Source organism: Ranitomeya variabilis, chromosome 4 (genome assembly GCF_051348905.1).
Source record: "Ranitomeya variabilis isolate aRanVar5 chromosome 4, aRanVar5.hap1, whole genome shotgun sequence".
Taxonomy (NCBI): Eukaryota; Metazoa; Chordata; class Amphibia; order Anura; family Dendrobatidae; genus Ranitomeya; species Ranitomeya variabilis.
In genome coordinates, this window is record NC_135235.1 from 123,960,688 (window position 1) to 123,979,019 (window position 18,332).

Here is an 18,332-nt window from a genome sequence, read left to right on the forward strand (position 1 = left end):
GTGATCTTTGGAAAGAAGAATGAACAAATCAAAAGCAGGTGAAGAATTGGTTTTATTTATTTTATATACCGTACCCCGTGCGATATAAGTGATTAAACAACTTTATTTTTTGGGTCGGTGCAATTAAGGCGATACCAGATTTAGATTTTTTTCATATATATATTTGGCTGCTGTGACACACAAAGTCGCTTTAAAAAAAAGAAAAAATTTTTTTTTTTTGCCATCACTTTAATTTGAGAGCTAGAACGTTTCCATATTTTGGCCGACAATCATGTGAGGGCTTATATTTTGTGGGACGAGTTTACTTTTTTTATTGGTACCATTTTCAGACTCATGACATTTTTTGATCACATTTTATTCCAATTATTTGGGAGGCAGAATAAACAAAACACAACTCAGGAATAGTTTTTTTGTGTTTTTTTAATGCCGTTCTGTGTGTGGTAAAATTGATAAGGCAGCTTTATTCTTCATGTCAATACGATTACAGTGATACCCCATTTATATAATTTTTTTATGTTTTGGCTCTTTTACACAAAAAATATTTTATACAAAAATAATTTTGCAATGCTTTATTGTGAGCTATAATTATTATTTTTGTGCTGATGGAGCTGTATGGCAGCTTGTTTTATTGCGGGACTAGACATTTTCAGCTATACCATTTTTATTTAATTTGTCTTTTTAATCGCGTTTAATTCCACTTTTTGATTGGAGGTATGATAAAGAATCATTTTCTGTCTTAGTTTACGGTGTTCACTAAATATGTGCACTTTTATTTTTTTCATAATATTTATTTATGGGTACAATATATATTTTATTTTTAATTATTTTGTGATTTAAATTTATTTATTTATTTAATTACTTAGTCCCACTATGGGACTTTCACTTTCTGCAGTCTTATCACAGTTCTAAGGTATACCAGTTCAGGAACGCACGATCTAACTAACGTGCGTTGTCTGGTGACCCGGATGTCATTATAACGACATCGAGTCACCGTCGCAATGATCGGAACCCTGCGATGACGTCGTAAGGTCTCCGATCCAAGGTCAGATGGGCTTTCTTCCCTCTGCCTTTTTGAAAACTGCTAGCATCATTTAGGGGGTTAAAGTGGCGGGAGCAGTGCGGGCACCGTTCCTGGCACTGAGAGCTGTGTGTCAGTTGTCAGAACCAGCTGACACCTGGTGGACATAGAGTGTGCAAAATCGCCAGGATGTATCCATACGTCCAAGGTCATTAAGTACCCGGCGACCTGGACGTATGGATACGTCTAAGGTCGTAAAAGGTTAATTCTTACTTTCTTTAATAAAATTATGATAACTAAATCTGTGAACCAATGATTGGTTTAATACACATCACAAACTTTCAGCTCCAAATATTGGGGACATTACATAGGAAACAATGAGATCTTGCTAGGATTTAGATAAATGCTCTGCAAAATTGTGATGATCTTCCTTGATTTGAATGTATGTATGAAAGTATCTCTAATCTAATCTCTAATATACTGGAGATTTTTTGGATATCTCCCTCCAAAAAGTCTCCCAATTCGGAACTTTCCCCTCAGTGTTCCTGTTCGTGGTATTCTAGCTGCACTTCTACATGCTCCACTACCCATTTATAGGCTTGAAGTTTTCTGCAGTCTTAAGCAGTATGCTTTGGTCTTTATGCCCATCTCCCACAATGAACTCTGCACCACCCCAGGAGGAAACAGCCTTATATATAGAACTAGATGGAGGCCCGATGCTTTCGCATCGGGAGGGCGGTAATGTCACGATGGGGGCAGGCTTTGCAGAGTTGAGAATCTCTGCCCCCATGTGCTCACCCACCTTTCCACTCTCTCTTTCCCCATGTGCTGACTTCCCCAGTCTGTGCTCTCTTCTTTGACCTGTCTACCCCATGTGCTATCCCCCTTGTCTGCTGTGCTCTCCCCTCATGTGCTATCTCGTTTGAGCTGTCTCCCCCATGTAGACCGCCGCCATCTTTGTGTAGACAGATAGTGGCGGTCACATTAAAACTGTGCATGCGCTCCTCCTGTACAAAGATGGCGGCGGTCAGTGAATCATTCAGCTGACCCCGGCGGCGGCGTGTTCGCAATGGTGTACCGCTGGTGGTACTGTGCAAGAGGCTGCGTATGGCGCATACAGTGTGTGTGTGTTGCGTACGGCGTATACAGTGTGTGTGTGTGTGTGTGTTTGCGCTGTGTACGGCGTATACAGTCTGTGTGTATGTGTGGTGCGTACGGCATATACAGTCTGTGTGTGTGTGTGGTGTGCGTATGGCATATACAGTGTGTGTGTGTGTGTGGTGTGTGTATGGCATATACAGTGTGTGTGTGTGTGTGTGTGTGTGTGTGTGTGTGTGTGTGTGTGTGTGTGTGTGTGTGTGGTGCGACCATGTTCCGCTGGTGGTACCGTGCAAGAGGCTGGTACCACCAGCAGTTTCCACATTGAGACACCCATCACTTGGGTGTCCCAATATGGAGGTCGGTGAACTTCCACCGCTGGGAATTCTGTTTTCCGGACACATCTGGACAGAACAGGATGTGAAGACATTACAAGGTAAGTATTTATTAAGATTATCTAGTCTTATACGAAGTGCTATACAGGGACTGTACCCCATAAGAGAACAACATATTTCTGAATTGCAGATCCAATCATTTCCTATTTAACAATCTTTTTTTTTTTTGTATAGCACCAACATATTCCGCAGAGCTTTACATTTCAGAGGTTCATATACAAGAGTCATAAGTAATATAGCTAAAGATAATACAAATAAAGCAAACCTGTCAGCAGGATTGTGCACAGTAACCTACAGACAGTGTTAGGTCGGCGCTGTTATACTGATTAAAATGATACCTAGGTTGATGAAATCTGTCTTGTGGTGGTTGTTTAAGCTGTTTTTTCAGTTAATAACATTCTGGTGCCTCAGGGCGGCCTGTGGGGGGTCTGCATGTGGTGCTCTGCTTAGATATTCATCAGTATGGGCTTATGACAGGACACTGTGTGTAGTTTACTGGGCACAATCCTGCTGCCGACCGGTTTGCTTTAAAACAAAAATAGTGATGATAATAACATCCAGGAAGTCTGGAAGTGTTGGGTCACCAGGACCAAGTTGTTGTGATAGGCGGAACACACGGAGGTCCGAATAAGGCCGAGGTGTTTCAGTTTACATTTCTCACCATAATGGGTGAAGCCAAAGGTAAAAAAAACACCCCGATTCCAGATAAGTCGCAATAGTATAGAGAGAAGAATGGTTACGGCATGGTTTTTCTCTCACCTTGTTAAAGCATGCTTCCCATTCAAGTGCATCTAAGGTTTGGAGATCATGGACTAAAAGTGCTCTCTGCAGATATGTGAGAGCCTGCATTCGGACCTGCCGACGGGCATCACAGCACAGCCATGCAATTCCTAGGAAGTAAAAAGAACACAAAATTTTCACAAAAGACTGCGCAATATAATACAATCTTCAACTGAAATGGGATGAATATATAACTTTGTACAAGTATTTTCCACTACGAAATATGATAAACCCCACAGGCTGGGGTGGGAGATGGCACAGTCTGCCCCCTCCTGTGCCGACAGTATAGTGGCAGTCCTAATTTGAAATGAATCAATATTGGATATATTAGACTTTGGTTTTTAAGCAATTATTCACTAACGACCATTTGAGTACTAAACTGAGGGCAAAAGGGAGAGGACCGGGCGCACAGATATATAAATACACATATATATATATATATATATATATATATATATATATATATATATGTGTGTATATTTATATATGGATATATAGATATAGATAGATAGAGGATCAACAAACTAGGGGTGCAACGGCAGTAGTAAACAGAACCACAACACTCGAAGAAAGGCACTACTGCAAATAATGCACACCACAACAACTGTACTGATACAAAAATAGTAATACAAGTTTTATTGGCGCACACACAATAATAGTTAAAACATAATTAAAACCAGAAAATTATGGCTTCTCAGAGTGAATAATGCAATGCCCAATAGCACCAAAGGAAATGCATGAAGAATCCCCAAACTAAACCTAATGGCTCTAGAGGCAGTTGTGATGAGTATCCAACTGAAACATCCCATCGGGACATGTACTGCTCCAAATGACCCAAAACAGGACCCCATGAAACAAGGAGGCCCACAACACACCAGTCTAATAACTGGCCATTTAAAAGGATCCACTAACGTGGAAGCCCCATGAAGCTGAAAGAAGTATAAGTCCTCAGCATATGATTGAACCAACCCCCCGAATCCAGGCTCTGAGCGTGGAAGAAACTGTGGCCCCACGCGTATCGCCCCAACAAATAGGGCTTCGTCAGGGGAAGTAGAAGCGAAGAAAGCAAGGAGATGGGCCACAGAGAGTGAATCCTGCATGTTAGGCCACAATTACACTATCAGAATTTGGTCAGTATTTTACATCAGTATTTGTAAGCCAAAACCAGGTGAGGAACAATCAGAGGAAAAGTATGATAAAAATGCATTAACACTGCATTTCTGATCCACTCCTGGTTTTGGCTTACAAATACTGACGTGAAATACTGACCAAATACTGATAATGTGGCTGTAGCCTTAGAGTCTAATAATTTTCCTCAGGCAGGAAAACCTTTGCTTGTGTGGTGTCGAACAGCATTCCCAGAAAAACGATGCGTTGAACCAGGGTCAGAGACTACTTTGCGGTGTTGATGATCCAGCACAGGTGAGAAAGTATCCAGAGTGATCTGTAGACTCTTGTGGCATGCAGCCTTGATGAGAATATCCTCTAGATAGGGGGTGATGAGAATGCCCCTGCTTCGTAGAATGGCCATAACCATTGTCATTATCTTTGTGAAAACCCTGAATGCTGTGGTTAGGCCAAACTGTAGTGCCATGAACTGGAAGTGGGATTCTTGGATTGCAAAGCAGAGGACTCTTGGGACGAAGGGGGGGGGGGGGGGGGGGGGAAATGGGTATGTGCAGATAAGCATCCTGAATATCCACCAGGCACATGAATACCTCAGGCTCCATTGAAGCGGTTACAGACCGAAGAGATAACATTCTGAAGTGTCACAGACAAATATATGTGTGTTCAATAATTTGAGGTCCAGTATGGAACCACGAACCGGTTTGAATAGAAACCCAAAAAGTGTTTTGGTGGGGGAACAGGGACGATGATGCCTGCCTTAGGAGAGCAAGTTGATAGCATTGAAAAACTCGGGAACGAGGAAAGCATTCTTTGGTGGGCAGGACTTGAAAATACGAGAATGAGGAATGTAAAAAAAGGTTATCTTGTAACCGTAGGAGACCACGTCCTGGACCCAGGGTGTCCTCAATTGCCGAGAGCCATTCGTCCTGAAATTGAAGGAGATGGCTGCACAGCCTGAGAGTATTCCCAGGTGGGAGCGACCAGTCACGTCGAGGAGAATCTGTTGGATCAGATTCTTGGAAGCCAGCACTGCTGGGTTCTTGGACGCCAGGCGGGGGGTGGTTTGAAGGAAGGTCTCTTCTGCTGAAGGACTCGAGACTTGTCCTGTCGGATATTGTTCTGGGACGAAAATCTCCAAAAATAACTAAACTGGACTGTGTGACGGGACGAACATTTGGCCTTCTGTTGATGAAGTGAAGTGCCTTTACCCCCTGTGGCATTCGAGATTATTATATCTAGTTACTCTCCGAAAAGACAAGAACCTTGGAAAGATAGGCCAGTCAAAGACTTTTTTGATGCAGAGTCCGTGTTTCATGACTTCAGCCATAAGACTCTGAAAATAGTGATGATGTTGCCGGCTGCCAGGGCTGAAGTGGCGTCTACATCAGGGGTGTCAAACTGCATTCCTCAAGGGCTGCAAACAGGTCATGTTTTCAGGATTTCCTTGTATTGCACAGGTGATCATTTAATCACCTGCACAGAATGATTCCAGCACCTTGTGCAATGAGAAGGAAATCTTGGAAACACGCATGGTTTGAGGCCCTCGAGGAGTTTGACACCCCTGGTCTACATCAAGTGGGGCGGACAGGAGCTACTTCCCTGCTTAACTGGTACGGTCCATTAGGTTGAAAGGAGGAGCGTCAGCAAGAAACTGCCTCGGCCGCCTACGTACAGGGAATGAGGGATAAAGGGCTGAGCCCGCGGCCTCGAAGTCTGACTTGGCGAGTGTTTCAGTGTGTCACAGGGCTCCATAAAGAGGGATCCATCAGACAGAGGGAGAATGGTGTTAGTGGAAAGCCAGGAGACTAGAGGATCCACTGAGGGAGATTCTGCTCGTTTATGAAGCAGGTCAGCTGCAAAAGGATACAGAATGTTTATTCGTTTTCTTGTGATACGCTTGTCTGGGTGCTCCCATTTCTTAGCAAATATTCTGTTCAACTCCTTGTGATTGGCAAAGCTACGGGGATGGCGCTTCATCCTTCTTAAGGATACGGTCTGCTCCGAGGGAGAGATCTCTGCGTCCTTTATGTTAAGGGTCTGATTAATGGCTAGAATCAGACTATCCACAGTCTCATACAGTTTGGAGATCAGTTTGGAGTCTAGATCAGAATCTGACTCGATGTGGAGCTGACTCCTGCGCCGTAGGAGCGTCAGAGGTTGGGTAGAGGGAGAGAGCTGGGATCCTGGAGGACGGTGATGGTGAAGTAGACGATTAGCTGGTATGGGCATACTTGTTTGAGCTCCTGGAGTTCCTGCAAGGGGTACCCTTGTGTCTATGGTAGGAGGGGAGATCTGAAAAGCCTGGGAAAGCCAACAGGGGCCTAGGCAGCCATTCTCAGACCAAGACCAAAGTGTGGGATGCTGTGGTTAGGTCAGCTACAGACAGAAATGTGGCCCACTCAGGAGAGATGCAAATTCTCGAGGGCAGTGGGGGGCTCCTGGGTTGGCATAATGGATGGATGGCAATTTGGGCAGAGGTCTGATTAGAGGGAAACATTTTATTACAGGAGGAGCATGGAAAGTGTCGGACAATAGGGAGAGGATGGAAGTGAGGTAGAGAGAGAGGGAAAGAGAGAGAAAGCTAAAGAAAGTATGTGCCAGGGTGAGTTTGCCTGGGATAAGAGCTGCCCCCCAGAGGCAAAGCTTACTCAGAGCCGGGATCCTGGCAGAAGTCTGTAAGGCAGAACCTGCGTTGATCCTGAGTCCTGGAGACACTGAGGTCTGGAGGGCCAAGTCTGGGGTGAGGCATGAGGTGGGTGCTGCGCTGTGGAGAGCGTCGAAGATGGTGATGGATAGAAGGGGCGGAGCCCGAGGATACCTGCAGAATTCCAGCTCGGCGAGTTGGGGAGGATAGGCAGCGTCAGAATAACGCGTGCAGTATTCCCACACGATGGGAAGAAGGGCAGTTCAGATTGGCTGGCGTAGCCTAGCGGGAGATTCAGAGCGCGTGATTGGCTGGGCTGTTGGAGGTGTGACCCAGCCCTGTGTAAGGCCCAGGTTGGAGCCAGGGACTAAATTTGTACCTGGAGGCCGAAGGGGGATGTAGAGGGTGCAGACATCGTCGCAGGAAGAAAAATTTGTTTCCAGTACGCATGGTGGAAAACTGATATTAAAGGACTTGGATGCAGACCTCTGGAAAGCTGTTATGGGAACTGAGAGCAGACGGCTGGCAGGTCATGGATCCATCTTCCTACCCTGCACGTCTGGCTCTGAAAGAAGAGCGGGCCGGGTGTAATGGCGAGGATCAGTCCGCCTGTGCGGATGCCCCAAAAACTCTTGGGGGTGAGATAGGGTCCTGCCTGGTAGACACGAGAGGGTATAGTAGTGAGGCCATCACACACTGTGCTCCTGGTCTTCGGAGGGAGGGGGGGAACGGAGTGACAATTCCACTTCATTGCCCAAAATCACAAGTTGTATCTGAAAAAGAGATTATTAATAAAAAAACAAAACCTAATTTAGAAATGCAGCTAAAGTGATTAGCCTCCTGCCAGTTTGTGGGTGTATACTGCTGGGGAGGAGCTAACTTTTTTTGCATAGTGTCAGCCTCCTAGGGACAGCAGCATAGACCCATGGTTGCCTGTGTCCTCCAATGAAGAATTAGAGAAAAACACTTTGCAAAGGACTATAGTGCAGTTTTGTTTTTCAATGGTATCTGCTGATGAACATAAGTAATATGACCCTCTATCAGAGGCTATGATCAGCGTTTTTTTGCGGCAGTATTGGCATGCTAGACTTGTCTCTTGTGCATGCTGATAAAGTTTAGTGTTGAAAAAAAAGTCCTATTCTATAGAATCAGGTTTTAGCCAAAAGATGCAGCAGAACCTGATATCTGCAGTTTTGGTGTTTTTTCAGCGATTTTTTTCACCACTCATTCAAGTCAATGGGTGAAAAATGCTGAAAAAACGCTGAAAGAAGTGACATGCTCTATGCACAAAAAAAACATGCAAAGAACAAAATACTAATGACAAAAAAACCAATGTGTGTGCATGAGATTTTTGAAATCTCATAGGCTTTCCTGGTACTGTAAAACGCACCTGAAAATTAGCATAAAAAAACAGCAAAAACGCCTAGTGTGAACTTAGCCTAATGCTTACAGCAGTTTTAATTTTATCATTTACGAAAAGATGCATGTAGACTGAAAGACTATCCAGAACGAGTATTCCTAAGAATAGTTGTGAAGAGTAAACAGACTGCTAATCATCCAACGAGCAAAAGCTCATTGTCCTGTAACATGCTGAGTAATCGGAAGAAGACTGCCCAAAATTTTACTCAAGATGGTGGTGGTCGAGAGGGAGATAACTCACCTTGTAGCAATGGACACCAGCAGTTTGACCACAGAGTCCTTGAGTCTGCTGTGATCTTCTCTCCTGCAGTCTCTAGGTGGCGCTGTTCTTCTGCCCAAGAACTGTAAATTGTGGCAGCTCTTGTGTGAAGAGTGTGCATCAGATCAAGAAGCTAGAAGAAACACATAGATGTGAAGCCACCTTTGAAAAAAATTGGGAAATGGAAGCCAAATTTACCTTTACATACTGAATAGCATTTCTCCCAGCCATCAGCTGTTCCTTCTGCAAACATTCAATGAAAACTAGGAACAAAGAAAAAAAACCTGTGGCACTCACCCCGTAGCTACTCGCCCCGTAGCTAAAAAGTTATTCCTTTTATTACATCAGGGCAGAGGTACAGACAGAGAAAAAAAGTGACGGTCATTTCACACTGCCAAGCTCTTCATCCAGGCTAGTTTGGCGGTCTCCTCCGCCCGGATGTAATAAAGGAATAACTGTTGGCCACGGGGTGAGTGCCACAGTTTTTTCTCTGTTCCCATTTCTGCCGTTGCCAGTCTCCTGTTGAGCTGCACATGTGGCTATGTTGTAACTGACTCAGGACTTAATAATTATATTTATCTCCATATGTTACGTCAATAATTTGATTGCAATGACTAGCAGTGCCGACCTATCCTCTTTTCACTGCCTGTCATGCAAGGACATGTGCACTGTCCATATAAACAGGTGCGGTGTGAACATTTCAAATATGGCCTCTTTGGCTATACAAGAAAGGATGCCAAAATGGGTGAAATAACGGATTCAGTCCACATTCTCATTTATGCTATGAGACATAACATTTTTTACAGCTAGTAAGATACAGTCATGACTTCAAAACTATCCTACTATCTGCAAAACCTTACCATGATGTGAACGAGAACATCTGGACATTCACATCTACGTCTCTAATGCAGGCCCTGTCCTCCTCCGTGCGAAGGAAGAAAAGGATCACAGAGCAAATTCCAGAAGAGTAAAGCCCACTGACATTAGGGAGTACAATACTCATCCCAAAAGAGAGAATATAGCTTAACAGCAGACAACAGGCAGGAATAGTGAAATCAGGTCTCCTTCACCAGGACCAAAGGTAAAGAGTCAGAAACAAAGAAGAGTCACATGCCGATTACTGGCTGATGTTTGGGTTGGATCTGAAGTAGGCTGAGTGCGGTGATGGATTTCTCTGAACTTGGATCTGGTATTTTAGAGTATACCAGTGTCCATGTGCCATCGTCCTGCAGAGACGCACACGCATCTTATATCACAATTACCAGTAATATCAGGTTCTCACAAGGGTTACCTCCAAACAGCACCAATGTATGCTGAATTAATTGCAACCCTCAATACTGGGACTACTGCAGACCCTGAGAATGGGATACCCAGAGTCCCCGTGACTACAGCGGTAATGTGTATATGTGACCACCACTCCATTAACTTCAGTGGGTCTGTAGAAGTGCAAATCTGTGGGCCCCATTCTAATAGGCAGTCAATGGAGTGGTGGTAAAGCATAATCATTACACCCCATTCGCATATGGGACCACCATTCTTGGCATCTTTAGGGCTCCTAGAATTCAGACCACCACAATACATTTATTACCCGAGGGTAGGTGATAAATGTGGTTGGTAGGATAACCCTTTAAGAAAATCCTCTAATTTAACTCCCACTCATCAATATAACCTGAATCATATTGATCTCCATCTCCTAAAAGACAAGTCTTAGCAGTTTACCACAATCCACCCTCTCTTTCGGGACATGTTTGCAGAAATAACACTGGATACCCATGTTAGGAAGCAGAATTATTAAATGGCTCCTAGCGCTTCGTCTGTTGTGAGGGAATAGATTAATGCTAAGCAAGAGTTAAGCAAATTCAGGTGTTAGTAAAGCCAGTGAAGGTGGACACTTTATAGTGGTCTGGGGCAGTGAAAGGGCCAATTCCAAAATTCAGGTCACTCCCAGGGCTTAGTTGGGTTGTCCCTTTTCAGACAATCCTGATCCCCAGGAGCAGTTTGTTAGAAAAAAAACCAAAACACTTTACTCAGTGTCCGTTGGGTCAAATGCTGAGTCTCTGACGCTGCTCCTGAGGTCCCTGACAGCAGAGCAGCCAATTAGTGAGCTCAGCGGCTCTGAAGAGGGTGTTTCATCTACTATTGGGGTCACAGTATGGCTTCTGCATTGTCAGCATGAGGACAACGCTGCAGCCAATACCGGACACTGGAAACAGGAGCACCAGGAGACCAAGCGTAAAAGGCGTTTTACTTTTGCTTTGGATTTCTTAAACTGAGCCAAGATTTTATAAAAGGGGACAAGTCCTCAAGTTGCCTTATTGGCAATTAAAAATTATTTTCTAGACATCCTTTCAGGTCACAAAGTGGCAGCATTAGGCTAGGTTCACATTGCGTTAGGGCAATCCGTTAAGCTCATAGCGCTAGCGGATTGCGCTAACGCAATGTTTCTTTAGGGTTCGCGTTCATCGTTCCCGCTAGCGCAGATCCCCGATCTGCGCTAGCGAGGACCGGACCTCGGACGCACTTCGGACGCTGCAAGCAGCATCCGAGGTCCATCACAAAAAAACGGCACATCGCTAGCGCGTGCCGAAAATGGCATGCGCTAGCGATGCGCTACAGAGACAAATCACATTGCTGTCAATGGGTGCGCTAACGGACCCGTTGCACGGCGTTAATTGCGACAATTTTGCCGTGCAACGCAGTCTGTTAGCGTTAACCCATTAACGCAATGTGAACCTAGCCTAAGGATTTGTGTCACAAGGCTAATATTTTACAGCCTGTAACACATGATCAATAACTCCATCACAGGCGGGCCTTGAATGCAAGCGTATAGTTAATCAAAAGTGATGTGAAATCAGTGATTTGACAAAAGAAAATGGAAAATCATTTCCTGAAGAAATCAAGTAGTGCTTATTTCTTCTTCGTAGTCCAAGAAAAATGGGAAGATATGAGGGAGGAGGAAAGGCCTGCCATACTTACGTCGTGACTAACCTGTAATGACACAGTGTGGTAACTGGCGGGCACACTCTCGTCCTCCTCATCATCGCTGTGTGAACGGTATTGGCGCTGATTGGAGACCCTGGATCGACGCACAGGATTTTCCTTCTCTTTAGTTTTCTTCTTGAAGCGGTTGGCTTTGCTGTCATACTTGTGACTCTTCGCTCGCTTCTCTTGGGATTTATACCCTTTGGAAGTGACAGGATCATTTTTCAACCACACAAAATTACTAAATGACTGAAGACAAACAATGAAAGTAGCAGACACATTCAGAGATGTGCAGGAAAACCTGCAGTTACAATTCTTTAAAAATAGAAGTGTCTGTGATAAGCTGAATACACATTTGCCAGCATATGTAACGGACACATACACAGTGTATGGAGCTGTGGGGATCCGGCTCTGTATATGGTGTATGGTGGCCACATGTGCATATTACTCGGAGTACAGTGTGCAAATGAGTTTAAGGGGAATCTGTCACCTGGTTTTGGCCACTTTATCGGAGAGCAGCATAATATAGGGTCAGGGACCCGGATTCCAGTGTTGTGTCACTTACTGGGCTGTTTGCTCTACTTTTATAAAATCACTGGTTTCTCAGCACGTGATTATTATTAGAGAGCTGGTAAACCTGGTGCCATGTAGTCCTAAAAATTCATAAACTGTGCCCATCAGTGGTGTTGGTGCAATTATACAAAGCTCAGCATTCAGAGAACTGATAGGCCTGCAGCGGATAAAACAGGGATTTTATCAAAACTGCAACAAGTGGTACATTGCTGGAATCTCTCTGCCCCTGCATCGTGATGCTCTTTGATGGAGTAACAAAACCCTGCTGACAGATTTCCTGTAATTACAGCATACAAAACTTGTACAGTACAACTTTTATTATTTTTTTATGATGGTGTTTGTATATTCGCAAATGTTACTAGGTTTATGCCCTGAGTTACCCATACTAGATTGTATTTAAAGGGGACTTAATATTTTGACAGTAAGTGCAATGTCATGCCCAGAATGTGTCTACCTTTTAATTCCAGATTGAGGAGTTGTATATGGGACGCAGCACACTCGCCAACAACATAGCTATTGAATCTGTTAGAAGGAAGAAGACTGAGCAACACTTACACACACCTCCATTAAGACTCGCCTCTACAAAGACCCGGATTGTCTTTACACACAACTCAAAGTTCTCTGGTGTGACATGTGCGGCATCACGCACAATGAACGACAGGGATTCCACACTTTTCATAAGGGATTTTGTATCATGTGGGCTAAAGTCCAGACCAATGGTTAAACTGTACTGGTTTACTGGAGTGTTTGTTCCTGGCTTGTTCATCACTGCAGTTATTTTAGAAGCATCAACATCTTCCTTTCCAACCTTTAAGGAAATAAAACACATAACATGCTCATATTAAACAACAAAAAGGTATGTTAGGCCCAAAAAGTGATGTAGTGATTAGAGATGGTGCAAACCAATTCACAGAGTCCGTCCATTAGTGATGTCAGTAATCTGGGTCTCCTGGATGGGGGCCCTGACCACTGCCTGTTGTCTGACTGCATCCATGGCTCTTTTTCATGATTAGCCAGCCTAGGGCGACATCATTGTTGTGGCATGATACACATGACGTCACACCAGGCTGACTAATCAGTAGAACCACCACAGATGCCATCAAGTAATAGACAGTTCTCCAGACACCAACAACCACAGAATATAGATGTGGCCAATGTCCTGGGTCCTGCAAACCAATTAGAACCAACTCTAGTAGTAATCCCTTACCTAACCATTCTCCTCCTGTGGTGGGAATACAATTAAATTAAATTGTTAAAAAATATCTGCAGTTTGACTAACTATAATACACTACATTATAAGCTACATAAAGGGTGGTTCTTATGTGTTCTTCAGGAGCACTCCTCTCCCCAGCCTCCTAGCTTCCTAATTGCCAAGGATGAAGGAGGAGGAATACGATGTGTTCCTGAACAATTGACAGTGTGGACTAGCAGTATGATGGTGCTGCTGGCCCAAGCTGTGCCCTCTCTGATGATGAAAGCAGGGACATTTTTGCCTCAGCAGCAATGGGGTAGCATAAGGGCACAGAAGCTAAGGGGATGCAGTGATCCGACCCGGTTCAGAGGAGCGGTCATCAGCTTTGTAGCATAGAGTCTATGTGCTGCGCTCCTTACCTAGGAGATCGGCCATCACTGATAAATGATAGAGGTGGCCGGCAACCTGGGCAATGAGCAGTAAACTAAAAGATTGAAAATCCCACCATTCTAAGAGGTAATTTGCCAAGTTGCTGATTTTTATAAACATTCTGAAATATTTCCTATTTATGATTATGAGATGACATTTTTAATCTCGCTCTGTAGTCATTCCAGCAGACGGCCTCTTTCCAGCCACTCTGTGACTTCTCCTGACGCCAACCTAAGCTTAAATTCTTTTTGATTCACATTTATTTTAAATAGACAGATGAGCTTCCATTCTGTTGGTTACATAATGGCGATGTATGATAAATAGAGGAGAAAAGCCTGCTTGTTTTGGGGAACAAGAATGCACTGACTTTGAAATCATTGATTTTGCTGTGCTCGGATATTAAATGTGTGCTTACCACAAGCCAGCCGCTGTTAGCCATATCCACGTCAGTGACTGATCGGTGCATCTTGGACTGCTTGCTGTGCTCAGTGTAAACCTCAGAATCCGAGGTGTATCCGCGATCCAAGCTAACATCAGTGGCGTGATAAGAGGAGACTTCACTGTCAGACTGAGCACCTAGCAATGAACATATGGGTTTACAACAGTGATATTTTTCAGACTTCCTTAAACAGAATGTCATTTTTTACTACGTGTAGCCAGATAAGATGGGAAAAATTTCCCAATCAGCTTCTACTTTAGTGGATCCAATCTAGCGGTCTGCATTTGAGAATAACTGCAAATGCAAATCGCTGAAGAAGTTTCAAAACTATAGTAGATCTGTTTCCAGACTTCACAATACAAACACTTAGATATTTATTAGACCTGATGAGGCAGATGTACTTACTTATCAGAATGGCTGTATCATTTTTTTAATCTTCATTGCTTAATATTTTAATATTTTATTGTTAGAAGGACTCATAACTCATTGATATGCAAACGAGTACATCAGCCTCAACAAGTCAAAGACCTATTTGATGACATATATAATCTAGTGCCAGAAACATTTTAAAAGAAAACAAAATCTGTTACCAGTTTTTTTTCCCAGTTGCTCTGAGATCAGCATAAAGTAAGGGTAGATACACCAATACCAGAGATGTGTCATTTACTGTCCTGTGAGCTGTAGTTTTATACAATCACAATTTGATCAGCAGATTATAACTAGAGGACTAGTAAATCTGCTGCTTTGTAGTCCTCCGGATTTATTAGCTCTGTATAAATCCGTCCCCACCACAAATTAACAGATTTCTGCCAATGCACAGTGTAATACAGACGGCTGCCAGTCAGAGGAGCTATCATACAGAGCTCCGCATTAAGAAAACTGGTAGATCTGCAGCAGATTAAACAGTTTTTAAACAAAATTGGAGCACCCAGTAAATGATATATTGCTGGAATCAGGGTCTCTGCTTCTCTCAGATGGGGTAGCAAAAAAACTGGTGAAAGATTTCCTTTAATTGTGTTTCTATAAAACAAAAGCCATGCAACTTCTCAAACACATGTAAGAAAAATAAAGAAAATGTGTAACCAAATGTGATCATTACACAGAACTTTTTAATGTGTAAAAGTTTTAATATTTTTCAAATGGGCAGTGCAAACAAGGTGCATATATTTATTACCCGTCTAATGGACAAGCATGCACATTAACCCAAATCCCTTTGCCTTGTTTAGATCTAGTAAACTCATTGGAGGGCTAAGGTAGTGACCTCTTTCTGACTACGGTAAGGAAGGGGTTAGTAAGTGTAAAGATTTACAATGGGGTTGCTCACAAGAGTGATCTGCCGAGGTTACCCAAAGAATATCTAGTAAAAGGCAAGGCCAATTGCCCAGTTTGCCACTCTTTAATGGTCTCTGGCAGCACATAAGCAATCAGAACAGGCACAATCAAAAGTAATTAAAAATAAATAATTGAGAAATCAATATAAAGTTCTCAAGTTGCTAATTGAAAGAAAGATTTCCCACATGGGATATGTATGAAATATCCCCAAGATGTTCTCTTGTTGAGGGGATGTGATTGAGTCAGACACTCGCCTCTTCCTGAATCACGGGCATCTGACAGATGGCGTGAGACAGTCCCTGGAGTAAGATTTCTGGAGTAATATCACAGCTCGTCATAAATTAGAAACTAGTACGAAAACGGCAAAAGTCGTTAAAGTTTTGCACAACTCCGAGTTGCGCCAGAATTTTATGACTTTTCAAAGAAATTTATGCCAGAATTCTGCTGAAATGGTTTTGCTGTATTGGGCCTGTATGTTCAATGCATGCTGGTCCCACCACATAAATCAAGAATAGAGGCCTATGAGGCACTGTAGAGGATAGGAAAGTGGCCATGCCAGTGGGTCATTTTCTATTCACAAAGGTGTGACAGGACTCCATTATCAAGAAAGATTCAGCTGAATCTGGAACCATTGGCAATTAATATCCCAGAAGGGTCAACCCCTTTAACGCTGCCCACGAAAAGTTAATTTTTTTTTTAAAAAAAAAGTATGGTAATATACACTTAGGAAGTATGCCATGTTTTACCAGTAAGCTTAGAGAAATGCAAATTAAATCCCTCTATAGGAGTAAAGCTTGTCATGTATCCAACTCTCCCTATTAACCTCATCAGAAGTACGGTACTTTTATTAGTTTTCATCCTAAAGTTAAAAACAATTTGTTGGGAGATCTCAAGAATGCATTCATGAAAATGTCATATTTTGTACAAGTACATAATGTTTCCATTTTTATGTGCCTCAAAAACATGACTAGATAATCTCCAGACATTCTAGTGATTAGCAGACTTAATACAGGATCTCGAGAGGATTTCCATGATTAATTAGGTCTCTCATCTAAGAAGGTTGGAAAGATAGGATTATTATATTCTCTTGGAAAATAGTATTTTGAGGAGCGGCGATAAATATCTACTTAATGAAATGCTAGTTACCTCTTAGTCACACCATTACCTATGATATAAAAACCCAGAATGAACATTGCAGGCGGTAAACATGAAGAGCAACTGAACCCTTTTAATTTTATTAATGGATTTAAGCAGCATATTTATTTTCTTCATCTGGCCTTCACTTAATTTAGAGACGGCAACAAGCAGCTGCTTATCTCTCGGGGCATTGAATTTCATAAAGCACTTCCTCCACGTACCTGCATCATTATCGTTTCTGGTTGTCACCTGCAGGGCAGCTGGCGGCTTCACTCCGGCTCCAATGCACTCCAGCAGGCAGAACAGCGTGTACCAGTCATTGCTAGAATGGATGTTGGCAGCATTGGTCTTCAGCAGTTCATGAAGTCCAAAAGCCACTTGTCGGCTCACCCTGGACAGCACGCTTGGCTTCATCATTAAAAGAATACGAAGTGATAGGAGAACCTGCGGAGCAAATGGCAGGCTTAGAAAATGGTAACTACTTCTAACATGTACAAATTAAAGGGGGTGTCCATGTAAATCATTTTTCCTATTGAGTATATACAGCATATGGAATGGCAAAAATTTAAATTCAGAGCAATTATTTCATAATGGTCAGTACTTCAAGACAAGTACTTCGTTGCCAACATAAATTAATGTATCATGCCATTTCACTCAGTTTTCCTCTAATAACCATTCAGCATTCTGCTTATGTGTCTAAAGCTGCCTTTAACCTTTGAGTTTCTTATAATCCTGGACATCCTATAGTCTGAAAAGTACATGTCCTCCACTTGCTTAGCCTAGGCCATTGTAGCTTACCTGTCCACTGATCTCTTCACGACGTAACAATCGAATAGCAAGTCGAAGCAGTCCTACCACTGCGCGCTCCACAAGGAAACAATACTCCACAGCATGAGCACAAAGATGGTAGAGATGATCTCGTACTACTTGCCAGACACAGCCCACACGATCTCTTCATTGAGGAAAAAGAAAAGGCATTTTATTAATACAGAAGAAAAACACCGTCACTTCCATTTTGCTATACCAACCCACATGTAGACACAGATGTTACAGGTTATAAATCCCAGTACAATGTGCGTCTCCATATACACACACTTGTGCACACGACCCGGCAAGTATCAGTAGTAATGACATCATCAGCCCGGCTCCAGATGTGGAAACGAGAAGAGTCAGAATACAACTTTCATGGTAAAAGGCGGGTATCTCCATTATGAGCAATCACTACTTAGAAGGGTCACACGACAATAAACAGATTACAAAAAGTCCACCTGCTGGGACATTCAAAATTTCAGAGAAAGAAAATACCCAAAGAAACATTGTGTTAGATATGCTATAATAACAAATATATATATGAAGATACAAATAATTTAATCAATTATCAGAGTAGAAATCATATAGCCAGCCTGCACAACATGTGACCCACCAAAGGACCTTGTGCGGCGCGCGGAGCTGTTCAGGATGCACCAGCTCATTTTACCTGTATTCAAATGAATTTGTGTCTTGCAGA

At 42.9% G+C, this 18,332-nt stretch overlaps 1 protein-coding gene across 7 annotated transcripts in view; it reads right to left on the reverse strand.

Annotated features, from left to right (window-relative positions):
* Positions 1-18,332, reverse strand: part of GBF1 (golgi brefeldin A resistant guanine nucleotide exchange factor 1) — a 319,690-nt gene that overhangs the window by 23,652 nt on the left and 277,706 nt on the right. For 2 of the 7 annotated variants that reach the window (XM_077259202.1, XM_077259200.1), the window contains 7 exons: positions 17,624-17,777; positions 17,047-17,269; positions 14,333-14,493; positions 12,858-13,104; positions 11,730-11,923; positions 8,724-8,874; positions 3,271-3,401 (listed from right to left, as the gene is read on the reverse strand). In XM_077259202.1, coding sequence (XP_077115317.1) covers positions 3,271-3,401; positions 8,724-8,874; positions 11,730-11,923; positions 12,858-13,104; positions 14,333-14,493; positions 17,047-17,269; positions 17,624-17,777 — 1,261 coding nt within the window. Of the gene's footprint in view, positions 1-3,270; positions 3,402-8,723; positions 8,875-11,717; positions 11,924-12,851; positions 13,105-14,332; positions 14,494-17,046; positions 17,270-17,623; positions 17,778-18,332 lie in introns of all 7 variants that reach the window. The other 5 variants (XM_077259204.1, XM_077259198.1, XM_077259201.1 and 2 more) reach the window with 3 other exon arrangements.